The sequence below is a fragment of the Lithobates pipiens genome, unplaced genomic scaffold (assembly GCF_037356315.1).
Source record: "Lithobates pipiens isolate NorthernLeopardFrog02 unplaced genomic scaffold, aLitPip1_a1.2 Scaffold_1, whole genome shotgun sequence".
In the NCBI taxonomy this organism is placed as follows: Eukaryota; Metazoa; Chordata; class Amphibia; order Anura; family Ranidae; genus Lithobates; species Lithobates pipiens.
Genome location: NW_027507685.1, coordinates 54,727,853 through 54,744,384, shown reverse-complemented (window position 1 = coordinate 54,744,384; position 16,532 = coordinate 54,727,853). Strand labels below are relative to the sequence as shown.

The following is a 16,532-nucleotide window of genomic DNA, read 5'->3' as shown; positions in this document are numbered from 1 at the left end:
ACATTTTGCTATGGGGTCCTGTGATTTCTAGTTACACCCCTGGCCAAGACATGTCATTCTGGAAATCCAGGAAAGCCACAGCTCATGCACTACATCTGAAAACTCTCACCAACAATATCAAACACAGCTCCTAGGCTGGTATTTAATTCAAAAACATCGTTCTGACTTTTCAGCTGTAAATGAACTACTTAAGGACCGCCTCATGTAGATATACGTCAGTACTTTGAAGAGGGATAGCTTGGTAACGGCAGCAGCTGCTGCCACAACCGAGATATCCCTCTTTACAGGAGGCAGTCCCATGTTTGATAACTGTGGTCTCTGCAGCGGGTTCGCCGCGAGATCACCGCTATCGGCGGCAGAAGATGTGCCACCCTCCCTCCCTCCGCCGCTTACCGGTGCTAGCGATCGGGTCCTGCACACTGCTGGGTATGGAGACAAGTGAGGCTAAGATGGCCCCCACTCATCTCTATACCATAGGAGGGCGGAAGCAACGTCCAAACCTCACTCCGACCATACCTTTTTTTTTAATGTCATTTTTATTGCATTTAAGTCCAAATATGAGATCTAAGGACTTTTTGACCCCAGATCTCATATTTAAGAGGACCTGTCATGCTTTTTTTCTATTATAAGGGATGTTTACATTCCTTGTAATAGGAATAAGTGATCTCTTTTTTTTAAAGTGTAAAAATAAATAAGAAATTTTTTTATATATATATATATATAACACCCCGTCCCGACGAACTCGCACACAGAAGCGCTTATGAAAACGGTAGTCAAACCACACAAATCACATGTGTGACACATGTGAGGTATCGCCACGATCGGTAAAGCGAGGGCAATAATTCTAGCCCTAGACCTCCTCTAACACAAAACATGCAACCTGTAGAATTTTTTAAATGTTGCTTATGTAGATTTTTGAGGGTAAAAGTTTGATGCCATTCCACGAGCGGGTGCAATTTTGAAGCGTGACATGTTGGGTATCATTTTAAATCGGCGTAACAATATCTTTCACAATATAAAAAAAAAAATTGGGCTAATTTTACTGTTGTCTTATTTTTTTTATTCAAAAAAGTTATGATTGTAAGAGCGCTGCGACCGGCATTTTATTCTCTAGGGTGTTATAAAAAAAATAAAAAAATATATAATATTTGGGGGTTCAAAGTAATTTTCTAGCATAAAAAAAAATAAAAATAAAAAGATTTGAACATGTAAACACCAAATCTGAAAAAGAGACCTGGTCCTTAAGTGGTTAAGGGGTGCGATTGTTGCCATATTTACACCTGCGTTTGTCTGATATGTGAGAAAAGGAAGCCCCACTGAAAGCAAAATCCGAGGCCGTCAGCACTTACATCTAACTGCAGCCACTCGCAGGTAATCTCTAAGGCCCCATTCACACCTGAGCATAGCATTTTCAGGCAGAAAGTCACACAATTTTGCAGCGATTTTGTACAGGTCAAAAAGGTCACCAATGTAAAAAAGCAGAATGATGCCCATATCTGCCTGGGGGAAAAAAAAAAAAAAAGTTCTAGAACTTGTTTGAGCTTCTGGCTTCAGGCGTTTTGGAGTAGAGATGTGAACTCCATAGAGAATAATTGATTCATTTATTTTTTTTTTCCCCTCCAGCGTTTTGTAGCTTCAGGCTTCAAGCTACAAAATGCTCAGGTGTGATTGGGCCCTTAGGGTTGGTTCACACAGGGGCAACATGACTTTCAACACGACTTTTGGAGGCAACTTGGGCGACTTACAAAACGACTAAGTCGCCCCAGGCCAGGCGACTTTTGCCGTGGCCAGAGAATGAGCTCTGAAGGGGGAACTCCACGCCAAAGCACCTTGTCCTCATGTTGATGAGGACAAGGGCCTCTTCCCAACAACCCTGGCCATTGGTTGTCGGGGTCTGCGGGCGGGGGGCTTATTGGAATCCGTGATCCCCCTTTAATAAGGGGGCCCCTGGATCCCGGCCCCCAACCCTATGTGAATGAGTACAATGTACTCCTACCCATTCACCTGTGAAAAAAAAAAAAAAAATGTCAAAAAAAAAAAAAAAACACAACACACAAGGGTTAAAATAGTTTATTGCACAGCTCCGGGAGTCTTCTTCCGTCTTCGGGGGTCTTCTCGCCGACTCCTCCGCTATCTTCTGCTAGCTCTTTTACTAGCGGAGGAGCCCTCTTCTTCCGAGGATGCTGGGACTGCGACATCATAATGGGCGGGGACATCATCCAGTGATGTCCCTATATAAGTCAGCTCACGCCGCGTGTTCTGTCATAGTGAGCGGAGACAGCGACGAGGCAACATCTCCAGAAGAGAAGAACAGAAGATGGCGGCATCGGCGACAGAAGACCAGGCTAGAAGCTAGAAGAAGGCGCAGTGGCCCGGCAAGAAGAACCGAAGAGGGGGACAAGACCCCCGAAGTTGGAAGAAGAGGGCGGCAGCGGAGAAGTATGCCAGGCTCCTCCGCTAGTAAAAGAGCTAGCAGAAGATAGCGGAGGAGTCCGGCGAGAAGACCCCCGAAGGCGGAAGAAGACCCCCAGAGCTGTGCAATAAACTATTTTAACCCTTGTGTGTTGTGTTTTTTTTTTTACATTTTTTTCACATGTGAATGGGTAGGGGTACATTATACCCCATACTCATTCACATAGGGTGGGGGGCCGGCATCCGGGGGCCCCCTTATTAAAGGGGGCTCACGGATTCCGATAAGCCCCCCGCACGCAGACCCCGACAACCAACGGCCAGGGTTGACGAGAAGAGGCCCTTGTCCTCATCAACATGGGGACAAGGTGCTTTGGGGTGAGGGGCCGCGTGCCCCGCCCTTCCCCAAGGCACCCACCCATGTTGAGGGCACACGGCCTGGTACGGCTCAGGAAGGGGGGGGGGGTGCTCGCTCGTCCCCACCCCCTTTCCTGGCCGGCCGGGTAGCGTGCCCGGATAAGGGTCTGGTATGGATCTGGGGGGGGACCCCCACAACATTTTTTTGGCATACGGATTCCCCTTAAAATCCATACCAGACCTCTCGGAGGGGGGACACACGCCAAATTTTTTAAATAAATATGGCGTGGAGTTCCCTCTTGAGAGCTGATAATTCTGTGAGAGTCGCCTCCGTATAGACAGAGATCAGACTTTGAGGCGACCTCCATTGAAATCAATGGGTAACAGTCGCCTACAAGTCGGATTGAAGTAGTACAGGAACCTTTTCTGAAGTCGGAGCAACTTCAGTAGTGTGCATTAAGATGGCTCTCATTCACTTACATTGATTTTTACATGTAGCGCGACTTAAGGTGACTAGGGAAGACCTGAAGTTGGATCTGAGTTGCCCCTGTGTGAACCGGCTCTTACAGTCTTTGTTCAAGGTTGATCACCTGCAGGTAATAGCCGCATTACAACTACATGCAAGTGGCTGCAATTAGCTGTGGGAGCCAGCATCTGCTTACTGTTAGCCAGAAATGCAGGTGTGAATGTAGCCTTAGGCTGGCCAGACATTATACAATTTTCTTATTAAATTTTCCTTTAGATTTACCAGAACTGTATAATATGAGGTCAAACACTTTCAACGTGTATCCAATCAGGCAGGCCCTTGCACTAGGCCCTGGTTGAAGGAAAATCTAAAGAAAATTGAATAAGAAAATTGTATAGTGTATGGCCAGCCTAAGGCAGATGTAGAAGTGGCAACCAAAGATTGATCTTGCACAGTAGACCTCAAGTTAGTCATACAAAGAATTTTTGGCTGATTCAGAGGAATTGCTGGAAATTCTAACAGTGGACAGCCCCAAAAATTCTCAGCCAAACAGCGCTTGCAGTCAGTCAGCTGCACACATTGTCCAGGTATACCGATGGCCATCATTTAGAGCGGTAGACATCCTTCACAGAATACCATAGACAGCAGGGGGAATTCCTTTCATTTGCGCTGTACGTTTGGATGAAGGCATCAACAGGCTCTGAAAAAAATATACATTTTAGTGTACGGCCAGCTTTACAGTTAAGCAAGGCCCCTTTCACACATCCAGATCGCGGAAGGATGCGTTTTTGGACACATGCTTGCTCAGCGGGGATCGCTCTGTTGATCCCCTCTGAGCCGGCGGATGACTACACTGTGCATAAATGGAGCGGTCAGATCTCCGCTTTCCTCTATGGAGGGGGACCGTCTGTCTTTTTTCATCCAATCCGATGACGGATGGAAAAATAAAATAGGGTTTTCCTCCATCATCAGAAACGGAGCATAGCGGAGACTGATGTCAGACGTTCATCCGTTATCCCATAGGGATACACGTATGCTCATTTTTCATCCGAAACGATGGATGAAAAACGGACATACGGTCCGCCCATGTGAAAGGGGCCTGAGGCCAGGTTTACACTGGTGCGACAAACACTCCGACCTTGGGAGCTCATCAATGTTTCCCTATGGGAGCCGTCTTAACTTAAGGACTTTGAAAATGCTCCCTGTACTACTTCGGTCCGACTTTGATCCCTCCTTCTGCCCATTATCATTGAAGTCAGATCGCAGTCTTTCCTGATCCGACTTTTACATGCGACTTGTGCTCTGATGATCTGGGGGGGGGGGCCCCACTCCAAATTTTAAATAAAAAAAAACAGCATGGGTTCCCCCAAGGGCATACCAGGCCCTTCAGTCAGATTTTAAGGGGAACCCCCTACGCAGAAAACGGCGCGAGGTCCACCCAAAATCCATACCAGACCCTTATCTGAGCATGCAGCCCGGCCTGTCAAGAAAGGGGGTGGGGACCGTACCAAGCCCCGGGTGGTGATGTCATAAGGGGCGGGGTCACCGGATGACATCACCTGGTGACCACACCCCTTGCCTATACAAGTCGTTGCGCACCACACACACGGCATTACAGTGGGAGTGTCAGGGCTGGCTTAGCCCTTCCTTCTCTGGGCTGTCTGCTCAGCTGTCAGCTAATTGCCAGCTCTCTTCTCTCTCCACAGTTACCAACTGTTCCTGATGATGCTCGTCTGACCTGCCTACTTAAAGCCTTCCAGCTCACTTCACCTCTGCCTTCGCCTTTGTCACATCACTGAAACCATCTCATGCGGTTTGTTTAAAGACTGGCTTGCAGGACAGCACAGCAGTACAGAGACTCTCAGGGACAAAGCAGCAGTCACAAGGTTTCTCAGGAGGAGCATGGACCCGAGTAGCAAGAATTTTGTCACCCAAAAGGAGAAGTAAGACTGGTGTGAACCGTAGCCAAGATACGATCAGGAGGAATAATAGGAACTGGAACCGACTCAGACTTGAAAGGGGAGGAAAATTGTCATGACAAGGCACCAGCCCTTACATTCTTACCCGGTACTAAGAATGTAAGGGCTGATGCCTTGCTACGACAATTGTCCTCCACTTCCAAGTCGGAGTCGGTTCTGGTTCCTATGATTCCTCCTGAGCGTATCTTGGCTACGGTTCGCACCAGTCTTACTTCTCCTTTGGGTGACAAAATTCTTGCTGCTCAGGTCCATGCTCCTCCTGATAAACCTTGTGACTGCTGCTTTGTCCCGTAGAGTCTCAGTACTGCTGTGCTCCAGACTTACCATTCTCTCAAGGCAGCTGGCCATCCTGGGAAGAATCCACTCATTTGGGCCATTTCCCAACAATTCTGGTGGCCTAGTCTACGGGCTGATGTTACTGCCTTTGTAGCTGCCTGTCCTGTGTGTGCTCAGAGTAAGACTCCACAACACCTTCCAGTGGGCCTCCTACAACCCATACCCAATGGAGAGAGGCCCTGGACTCACCTATGGATTTCATTGTGGAGTTGCCCAACAAGGCAACACTGTTATCATGGTGGTTGACCGGTTCTCAAAGATGTGTCATTATATTCCACTTAAGAAGTTGCCTACCTCTAAGGAACTGGCTTCCATTTTTGCCAGGGAGATCTTTCGCTTACATGGGCTACCCAAGGTGATTGTCTCGGACAGGGGCAGTCAGTCAGTTTGTCTCCCGGTTCTGGCGAGCCTTTTGTGCACATTTGGGAATCCAGCTTGCGTTCTCTTCTGTGTATCACCTGCAGTCTAACTGAAACCATCTGCTGCGGTTTGTTTAAAGACTGGCTTGCCGACATCCCTTCTGGCTCCTTATCCTGCTTACTGTGCTCTACTTGGATCCCTGACTTCTGGCCTGGCTGACTACCCGATCTGGTTACTGGACTCTGGCTATGCTTGACTACGCTTTTTCCATTTACCTTTTTATTTTTATTAATAAACAAGGGTTATTTAATTGTACTTCTGTCTCAGCCTGATTCATGGTTTCCTGCCAACATCGGAAGAAGAGACCCCTGGAACTGTCTAATAAAATTAATTCAAAAACCGGTCTATTGTGGGTTTTTTTTTTTTTTTTACACCCCCCCCCCCCCATACTCTTTCACATAGGGTGGGGGGCCGGAATTTGGGGCCCCTGGATTCCAATAAGCCCCCCCCGCAGACCTCAACAACCAACAGCCAGGGTTGTCGGGAAGAGGCCCTTGTCCTCATCAATATGGGGAAAAGGTGCTTTGGGGTGGGGGGGCCGCAGGGCGCCCTCTGCCCAAAGCACCCACCCACCCCCTCCCCCCCATGTTGAGGGCATGCGGCCTGGTACAGTTCAGGAGGGGGGGTGCTCGTTTCCACTCCCCTTCCTGACCAGTCGGACTGCGTGCTCGGATAAAGGTCTGGTATGGATTTTGGGGGGGCTCCCACGTCGTTTATTTTTTCGGCGTAGGGGTTGCCCTTAAAATCCATATCAGACAAAAGGGCCCGGTATGCTCTTGGAGGGGGAACCCATGCCGTTTTTTTATTTAAGATTTGGCATGGAGTTCCCCCTCAAGAGTCATACCAAACACAGTGTCTGGTATTGGTGGGGATCCCGTTCATTAAAGTCAGACGTGTCTCTAATTTCAAGTCGCAGGGCAAAGTCGGATCCAAAGTAGGATGAGTGTCATGTCGCACCAGTGTAAATCCAGCCTAATGCTTAACACACTTCTACCGGTAGTAGAAATAGATTTATTAACCACTTGCTTACTGGGCACTTAAACCCCCTTCAGTCCCAGACCAATTTTCAGCTTTCAGCGCTGATGCACTTTGAATGACAATTGCGCGGGCATACAACACTGTACCCAAATTAAATTTTTATAATTTTTTTCCCACAAATAGAGCTTTCTTTTGGTGGTATTTAGTTACAGCTCGGAGTTTTATTTTTTGCTAAAACAAAAAAAAAAAAAATAAATCATGTTTTAATAGTTTGTTATAAAATTTTGCAAACGGGTCATTTTTCTCCTTCATTGAAGTGCGCTGATTAGGCGGCACTGATAGGCTGCATTGGTGGGCACTGATGGGCTGCATTGGTGGGCACTGATAGGCATAGTTAAGGTGGCACTAATAGGCACAGATAAGGCGGCACCGATGGGCACAGATAAGGCGGCACTGATGGGCAAAGATGGGCACAGATAAGATGGCACGGATGGGTGGCACGGATGGGCACTGATAGGTACCACTGATAGGTGGCGCTGCTGGGCACTGATGGGCGGCACTGATGGGCGGCACTGGGGTGCAGCACCTTTGAGGCAGATTGTGGGCACTGTGGGTGGCACTGACGGGGGGCACTGACTTTTTATTAGGGTGGCACTGCAGGGGGCAGGTGGGCGCTTGCATTGCTGGCCGTGATCAGGACTGATGTCCCGATCACGGCCGCCGGTGATCGGCTTTTTTTTTTTTCTCCTCGCGCTGTCAGCGCGAGGAGGAATACTAGCCGATTACCGGCTCCGTTATATCACCTGATCAGCTGTCATTGGCTGACAGCTGATCACGTGATAAGGGGTCGGGATCGACCCCTTGCACGGATCGTGATCAGGCGAGTCTCATGGACTCGCCGATCACAGAGCGTGCCGCACGCGCCCCTCAGGGGGCGCGCAGGCCGCTCGTACACGGGACTATGTCAATAGACGTAGTCCCGGAAAAGGAGATCCGCGCTGTAGCCGTCATTTGGCTATAGCGCGGATCTCAAGTGGTTAAAGAGAAGCTTTATGCTCCTACAGATTTTTTTGATTTTTTTTTAATTAGCAGCTACAAACCGTAGTTGCTTAGTTGCTGACTTTTAAAACATAAGGACACTTAACTGTCCAGGAATTCAGCGGCGTCTTCACAGCCAGTTCTCTACTGCGATCTCTGATTGGGCAGGCTGCAGGGGGAAGGAGGGGGGGGGCTGAACTTCCAGCTGAGTTAACCGCAAAATGGGAGCTGGTACCTGTTAAAACCAGACCCCCCCCCCCCAAAAAAAAGGCGGAGGGGGTAGAAGGAAGACAGGCCAAGGCGAAGCTTCCCCTTTTGGGTGAGCCTCTGCTTTTAAACCTCAGTCCAGGTGTTAGCCAGAAAATTAAGAGTTAACAACTTAAGACTTCAATGTGTTTACAGAAAAAAAACCTTATGGGGTTCACTCAGGGAATGATGAGACCACAAGGAGATAATCCCATACAGAAGATTTAAAGTGGTTGAAAAGGCTGAAGGTAAAAAAAACCTTCTCTGTGCAGCTTCCCCCCAGCCCCCCTAATATGCACCTGAGCCCCATTTTCGATCCAGCGATGTGCATGGGGGGCCTCAGCTGTCAGTCACAGCCAGCGAGCCAGTTAGGAGGGGAGTGGGGCTGGGCCATGGCACTATGTGTATTATAGATGCATAGAGCAGAATGCATTCTATGCATGATTGCAAAAAAAATAAAAAACACCTTCCGTGTGAAGCAGCCCCCCCCCCCCAACCCCCTAAATACTCACCTGATCTCCATCTCAATCCAGTGATGTGCACAAGAGCATTGGCTAGCTCCCACTGCTGTCAATCGCAGCCAGTAAGCCAATGAGGAAAGGTGTGACAGAGCTGAGCAGCAGCTCCATATCCCAGTGGACGTGCAGAGCAGTGGCTTGGGAGCATGCCTGTTTGGGTGTTCCCATTGCAATCTCTTGGGGCACTCGACAGGATGGAGGGGCCAGGAGCACTGGCAGGGAATGAAGAATGGAAGGATCAGGGCTGCTCTGTGCAAAACCACTGCACAGAACAAGCCCTTTAAGGGGTTAGCTATGCCTGGAGGCGGGGTGGGGCTTATGGCTACATGAGCCAATCACGGTGGTCACATGATCAAAAAAAGTCCAAACCGGCAACTTTCTGTGAGTCGCCAGTCACAAACAAGGCGCACGTTCTCGGCACAGCACTATTAGCGCTATTGCAAACAATTATGCGACAGCTTAAGGACAAAGCCTGGTGGCCGAGAAGCCGCATATTTGTTTGTCCTCTGCGCCAAGAGGTTAAAAAATTAAAAAAACATTTTTTAAAAAGTCTTTAATATCACTTTAAAGGTATGTGTCTGCTGCTAGACAGTTAAAGTACACGCGACAAAAAAAATGGAGCTGCCAATGCTGGCCTCCTTCAGAAAATGTCAGCTGCCTGGCTGTGTCAACAGTTTCTCCTGTGAGACGAGGAAGCGGAGAGAGAAGACCTGCAGCCGGGCACAGCGCTGGATCGCCGACAGGCTCAGGTAAGTGTTTAGAACCACGTTAAAGAAAAAGTACAGTGTGTTTGTGTTGCCCCCCACGTGACATACACTAATTTAGCATGTGTGCTGCGAGTAAAGCCAGGCTTCTGAATTTCCAGTGTGACAAGTTTTGGTAGCAAGAACAGCAGTAGCCAAGTGACATTGTCTCAGCAGAACATTCTACAGTATCTGCGGAAATACAACTTTCCCGGGTAACTGTCAGTATGATGGCCTGTTCACACTTGCGCAACATTTTAGAGAAAAATGAATACGTTTCGCTGTTGGGAAAACAAACACAAAACCAAAAAAACAAACAAATCCCATGTAAAGAAACATGAATGTCAATTGAGTTCAACAACAGAATTCAACCGCTCGTCCCCACCCCCTTTCCTGACCGGCCAGGCTGCGTGCTCGGATAAGGGTTTGGTATGGATTTTGGGGGGACCTCCACGCCGTTTTTTTCAGTGTAGGGGTTTCCCCTTAAAATCAAAATCAGCCCGAAGGGCCTGGTATGCTCTTGGAGGGGGAACCCATGACGGATATTTAAAATTTGGTGTGGAGTTCCCCCTCAAGATCATCAGAACACAAGTCGCATGCCAAAGTTAGATCAGGCAAGACAGCGATCTGACTTTGATCAAATTCAATGATATTCAATGGGCTGAAGTTGGATCAAAGTCGGACTAAAGTAGTACAGGGAGCATTTTCAAAGTTGGACCGACTTGTGTCAGACCAGTTAAGACAGCTCCCATAGGAAAACATTGATTTATACAAATCATGTGACATGAGCTCCCAATGTTGGAGCGTTTGTCGCACCAGTGCAAACCTGGCCTAAGAGTCATACCAGACACAGTGCCTGGTATTGTCGGGATCAAAGTCGGATCCCTGTTCAATGACATCAGGCGCATGTTGGCCTTCAAATCGCAGGGCAAAGTCGGATCCAAAGTAGTACAACTGTCGTGTCCTACCAGTGTGAACACACCACTCCTTCACCGCTCCAAAGATGCTTGTAGCAGGACTTTTTTTTTATCGTCCTGCTAGCGCACCGCTCCATTGTGAAAAGTGGCGCTTTTTTTCAGGTGCTATTTTTAGCGCTGTAGCACCTGAAAAACGCCTCAGTGTGAAAGGGGCCTTAAAGTAAATCTTACCCCAAGTGTCAACAATGAAGGAAGAGGACTAACTTTGGCAATTGAAGGTCTAAAAATATCAGCAATGAAGAGGACCGGCTAGAACAGTGAATGGACAACAAGTTTCAGCACTGTAGAGGACTGGCTGTGGTAGTTTTTAGAACTAAAGGTATAGGCAATAATTGAACAGGCCTGACTCTAGTAACCATAAGACCGAACGTGTCATCGCCACTAAAGAGGACTAACTGTAGGACTACAAGTGTCAGCTGTGAAAAAAAGAGGCCCAACTCTCACCAGTTCATTAAACAAAAGATGTCAGCACTGAAGAGGACTGTCTGCCAATCGTAAAACTACCAGTGTTAGCACTGAAGACTGTGTCTATTAAATCACTGGACTATAAGTATCAGCACTGAAGGAAGAGGCCCAACTCTCAGCAGTTCATTGGACAAATAGCATCAGCACCGGACGGGGACCTGTCAGCCGTGGGACTAGAAGTGTCAGAACCGGACGGGGACCCGTCAGCCGTGGGACTAGAAGTGTCAGAACCGGACGGGGACCCGTCAGCCGTGGGACTAGAAGTGTCAGAACCGGACGGGGACCCGTCAGCCGTGGGACTAGAAGTGTCAGAACCGGACGGGGACCCGTCAGCCGTGGGACTAGAAGTGTCAGAACCGGACGGGGACCCGTCAGCCGTGGGACTAGAAGTGTCAGAACCGGACGGGGACCCGTCAGCCGTGGGACTAGAAGTGTCAGAACCGGACGGGGACCCGTCAGCCGTGGGACTAGAAGTGTCAGAACCGGACGGGGACCCGTCAGCCGTGGGACTAGAAGTGTCAGAACCGGACGGGGACCCGTCAGCCGTGGGACTAGAAGTGTCAGAACCGGACGGGGACCCGTCAGCCGTGGGACTAGAAGTGTCAGAACCGGACGGGGACCCGTCAGCCGTGGGACTAGAAGTGTCAGAACCGGACGGGGACCCGTCAGCCGTGGGACTAGAAGTGTCAGAACCGGACGGGGACCCGTCAGCCGTGGGACTAGAAGTGTCAGAACCGGACGGGGACCCGTCAGCCGTGGGACTAGAAGTGTCAGAACCGGACGGGGACCCGTCAGCCGTGGGACTAGAAGTGTCAGAACCGGACGGGGACCCGTCAGCCGTGGGACTAGAAGTGTCAGAACCGGACGGGGACCCGTCAGCCGTGGGACTAGAAGTGTCAGAACCGGACGGGGACCCGTCAGCCGTGGGACTAGAAGTGTCAGAACCGGACGGGGACCCGTCAGCCGTGGGACTAGAAGTGTCAGAACCGGACGGGGACCCGTCAGCCGTGGGACTAGAAGTGTCAGAACCGGACGGGGACCTGTCAGCCGTGGGACTAGAAGTGTCAGAACCGGACGGGGACCTGTCAGCCGTGGGACTAGAAGTGTCAGAACCGGACGGGGACCTGTCAGCCGTGGGACTAGAAGTGTCAGAACCGGACGGGGACCTGTCAGCCGTGGGACTAGAAGTGTCAGAACCGACGGGACCTGTCAGCCGTGGGGCTCGAAGTGTCAGAACCGACGGGACCTGGCAGTCGTGGGGCTCGAAGTGTCAGAACCGACGGGACCTGTCAGCCGTGGGCCTCGAAGTGTCAGAACCGACGGGACCTGTCAGCCGTGGGCCTCGAAGTGTCAGAACCGACGGGACCTGTCAGCCGTGGGCCTCGAAGTGTCAGCACCCACGAGGACTGGCAGTCGTGGGACTAGAAGTGTCAGCACCCACGAGGACTGGCAGTCGTGGGACTAGAAGTGTCAGCACCCACGAGGACTGGCAGTCGTGGGACTAGAAGTGTCAGCACCCACGAGGACTGGCAGTCGTGGGACTAGAAGTGTCAGCACCCACGAGGACTGGCAGTCGTGGGACTAGAAGTGTCAGCACCCACGAGGACTGGCAGTCGTGGGACTAGAAGTGTCAGCACCCACGAGGACTGGCAGTCGTGGGACTAGAAGTGTCAGCACCCACGAGGACTGGCAGTCGTGGGACTAGAAGTGTCAGCACCCACGAGGACTGGCAGTCGTGGGACTAGAAGTGTCAGCACCCACGAGGACTGGCAGTCGTGGGACTAGAAGTGTCAGCACCCACGAGGACTGGCAGTCGTGGGACTAGAAGTGTCAGCACCCACGAGGACTGGCAGTCGTGGGACTAGAAGTGTCAGCACCCACGAGGACTGGCAGTCGTGGGACTAGAAGTGTCAGCACCCACGAGGACTGGCAGTCGTGGGACTAGAAGTGTCAGCACCCACGAGGACTGGCAGTCGTGGGACTAGAAGTGTCAGCACCCACGAGGACTGGCAGTCGTGGGACTAGAAGTGTCAGCACCCACGAGGACTGGCAGTCGTGGGACTAGAAGTGTCAGCACCCACGAGGACTGGCAGTCGTGGGACTAGAAGTGTCAGCACCCACGAGGACTGGCAGTCGTGGGACTAGAAGTGTCAGCACCCACGAGGACTGTCAGCCGTGGGGCTCGAAGTGTCAGAACTGACGGACCTGTCAGCCGTGGGGCTCGAAGTGTCAGAACTGACGGGACCTGTCAGCCGTGGGGCTCGAAGTGTCAGAACTACGGGACCTGTCAGCCGTGGGGCTCGAAGTGTCAGAACTGACGGGACCTGTCAGCCGTGGGGCTCGAAGTGTCAGAACTGACGGGACCTGTCAGCCGTGGGGCTCGAAGTGTCAGAACTGACGGGACCTGTTAGCCGTGGGGCTCGAAGTGTCAGAACTGACGGGACCCGTCAGCCGTGGGGCTCGAAGTGTCAGAACTGACGGGACCCGTCAGCCGTGCGGCTCGAAGTGTCAGAACCGACGGGACCAGTCAGACGTGGGGCTCGAAGTGTCAGAACCGACGGGACCTGTCAGTCGTGGGACTAGAAGTGTCAGCACCGACGAGGACTGGCAGTCGTGGGACTAGAAGTGTCAGAACCGACGAGGACTGTGTGTAGAAGTTGTGGGACTACAAGTATCAGCACTGATGTCAGTCCATGGTGGAGGGATCAGACATGTCATGTGGGGGGTTTCATCCCGTGTCCCCTCCCCCTCACGTACCTGTCGTGTAGCCCGATGCACAGCAGCTCCCCCCTGGGCACAGGGTAGTCCATGTCGGGCCGCCAGCACAGCGTCTGTCAACAGAAACGAAGAGTAAGCAGCCAGTTCCGGCCCAGACCGGTCACCCCGGGCGCCTCCTCCGTACCCTACCCCGAGCGCAAACTTCCTACCGGACACCTCGCCGCTGCCTCACCGTCACGCTGACGAAGACACCGCCTCACAAAACTTCTTCCTCCGCCACACAACAAACTGTCCGGCCGGGGCGGGACGACGAGGCGCGCTCCCGCTTTCGAGCGCGCGCTCCTGCCGTAAGCGCTTAGGCCTAACTCGGTGACGTCACCACACACCCGGCTCAGCAATCACAATAACGAACAGGTTGGGTGTCCGGAGACAGCGAGAAGGGGGCGGGGTTTATCGCTGGGTTTCTGTCTGATCAGGGCCAATTATCCAGAACACTATTGGAGGAGTGCGGGGTTGTAGGCGGAGTGTCGTGGCACGCCGTCTCGCTGATTGGATGGTTGGTGTTCAGTGAGGCTTGGAACCTGCTGATGCTGCATAGGAAGTATGAAGTGAGCTAAAATTAGCTCATTGGGTATAGCCAGTGGCGAGAGAATAAGAATGATTAAATCCCCGTGTCCTGTAATGTACAACAGGCTGGATGGCAGTGCATAGTAAAGCCACCTACCGCTAATTGAATCATAGTACAATTCACATGTGTAGAGCACACTGATCACTGTGCATTGTCATCAGAGCTCAACACAAGTTAGCAGAACACTGACCCATGTCATTTCATTGACCAAGCTTTGGCCTCTGAAGAGCATTCCTAAGTGGATCGTTTTTCAGAGAGCGTTTGCATAGCTCCCAACTGTCCCTGATTTCGAGGGCCTGTCCCTGATTTGGAGCAATGTCCCCCTGTGCCCCTTTCCTCCTCATTTATCTTTCATTTTGGTCTGATCTATATAGTTGTATATAAAAGGCACTTTTTATCTTTCAAATAGTGTTTCCCAGTGCTAAATCTTTCATCCAATTTCTAAATTGCTGCATTTGCAAATTTTCAAATCTAATATGAAGAATTAGTAGTGGTAAAAAAAAAGCACTTGTGGAATTAATTAACCTTTTTTTTGGTTAATTCTCCTTTAAGGGGGTGTGGCAGGGGGCATGTCCTATGCCTACCTACATTTGCTAGTAGGTGTCCTTCATTCCCATCTCAAAATGTTGGGAGGTATGCTTTGACTAGCGATGAAGATCTTACATCACTACCTTTTTTTAACCCATAAAAGCCCACACCACAACCACATGCACTGAACACGTGACACAGCCCTGTTCACTTGAGTGGGTCGCGCTCATTGGGTGAAGAAATGTCACCAGCACACCAAGGATCCCTCGGAAGGGTCCAAAGCTTTATTTACATGGACAAATGAGGTGTCATCATCATCATATGTGCTTCTGCACATTTCTGTGTGTGTCACTGTAAGACTGCTTTCAAACTGAGGCCCTTTACAGTCGCTATAGTGCTAAATATAGCACCTACATAGCGCCTGTAAAGCGCCTCTCCTCTCACTCCAGTGTGATAGCCCGAGTGGGGCACTGCGTTGTCAGGATGTTAAAAAAAAGTTCTGCAAGCTGCATCTTTGCAGCGCTGTAGGAGCAGTGTATAACTCTTTTTCGGCCGCTAGCAGGGGTTAAAATCGCCCCGCTAGCGGCCAAAAACCTACGCAAAAACGACAGTAAAATGGTTTACTGCCAACGCCCCAGTGTCAAAGTATCCTGAGAGTCAATTTCATGTGTGTGTGCCTGCCCATTCTAATTTCTTGCCCTTCTGAGTCCTGTCCCTGAGCTACTAACTATATTGAAAATAAAATAAGAAATATGTTTTTTACTTTGAAATCTACCTTAAGACCTCTTTCACACTAGTGCGCTTTTCAGGCAATACAGTGCTAAAAATAGCGCCTGCAAAGCGCCCTGGAAGAGGGCTTTCACACTGGAGCGGTGTGCTGGCAGGACAGTAAAAAAAAGTCCTGCTAACAGCATCTTTGGAGCGGTGAAGGAGCGGTGTGTATACCGCTCCTTCACCGCTCCTGCTCATTGAAATTAATGGGGCAGCATGGCTATACCGCTGGCAAAGCGCAGCTGCAGCAGCTCTTTGCAGCAGTTTTAACCCTTTCTCGGCCGCTAGCAGGGGGTAAAACCGACACTACATATACAGACACTAAAACGACGGTAAAGCGGCTCTAAAAATAGCGCAGTTTTAGCACCAGTGCCCGGACACCCCAGTGTGAAAGGGGCCTTAATCACATCACTAATTGCATACTGTACTTGTTTGTAGCCTAAATACTGACATTTACACTTAAAACTGTAATTTTGTAACTTTTAGAAATGCCAGTAAAAACTTGGCAGTGGCAGTAAATTGTGGATGTCATGTAAGTAAATTTCAATCTGGTAGGCTGGCAACACTGTGATGCAGAATGTTCAGTAAGGTAAGTGTATGTATATCCTTCTCAGAGTGAGAGGGCTGAATGTCACAGACTCACTACTCAAGGCACGCTAGTAAATGAGGTCAGCCAGCAACAACACAGCTGGTTGAGACAACTCAAGGCCACTCTCACTGGTGGCTGAACATCCTACCCTGGGTCACACAGTCTCACCACTAGCTACATGACCTTTAGGACTTTAGACCAGTGTGCATCTCTACAGAGACCTCAAGGAATTAATTGCCCCTGGTCGATCTTCCCTCATTTATCACCCACTTATTGACCCCTAAACATTTACTTACCCTCAGCTATTTTGTTGGAATAGTACCATTGATCCTTGGAGATCAATATGGACTACTTTGGGAAACCCTG

The 16,532-nt window shown here is 50.2% G+C and overlaps 1 protein-coding gene across 2 annotated transcripts in view; it reads right to left on the bottom strand.

Moving 5' to 3' along the window:
- KLHL13 (kelch like family member 13) overlaps positions 1-14,069 on the bottom strand; it is a 128,590-nt gene extending 114,521 nt beyond the window's left edge. Inside the window, exons 1-2 of one of the 2 annotated variants that reach the window (XM_077446924.1) lie at positions 13,860-14,069; positions 13,690-13,763 (exon numbers count right to left, since the gene is read on the bottom strand). In XM_077446924.1, the coding sequence (XP_077303050.1) occupies positions 13,690-13,742 (53 nt within the window). In that variant the 5' untranslated portion in view covers positions 13,743-13,763; positions 13,860-14,069. The remainder of the gene's footprint in view (positions 1-13,689; positions 13,764-13,859) is intronic. The other variant, XM_077446994.1, reaches the window with a different exon arrangement.
- Between the last annotated feature and the right edge of the window lie 2,463 nt (positions 14,070-16,532).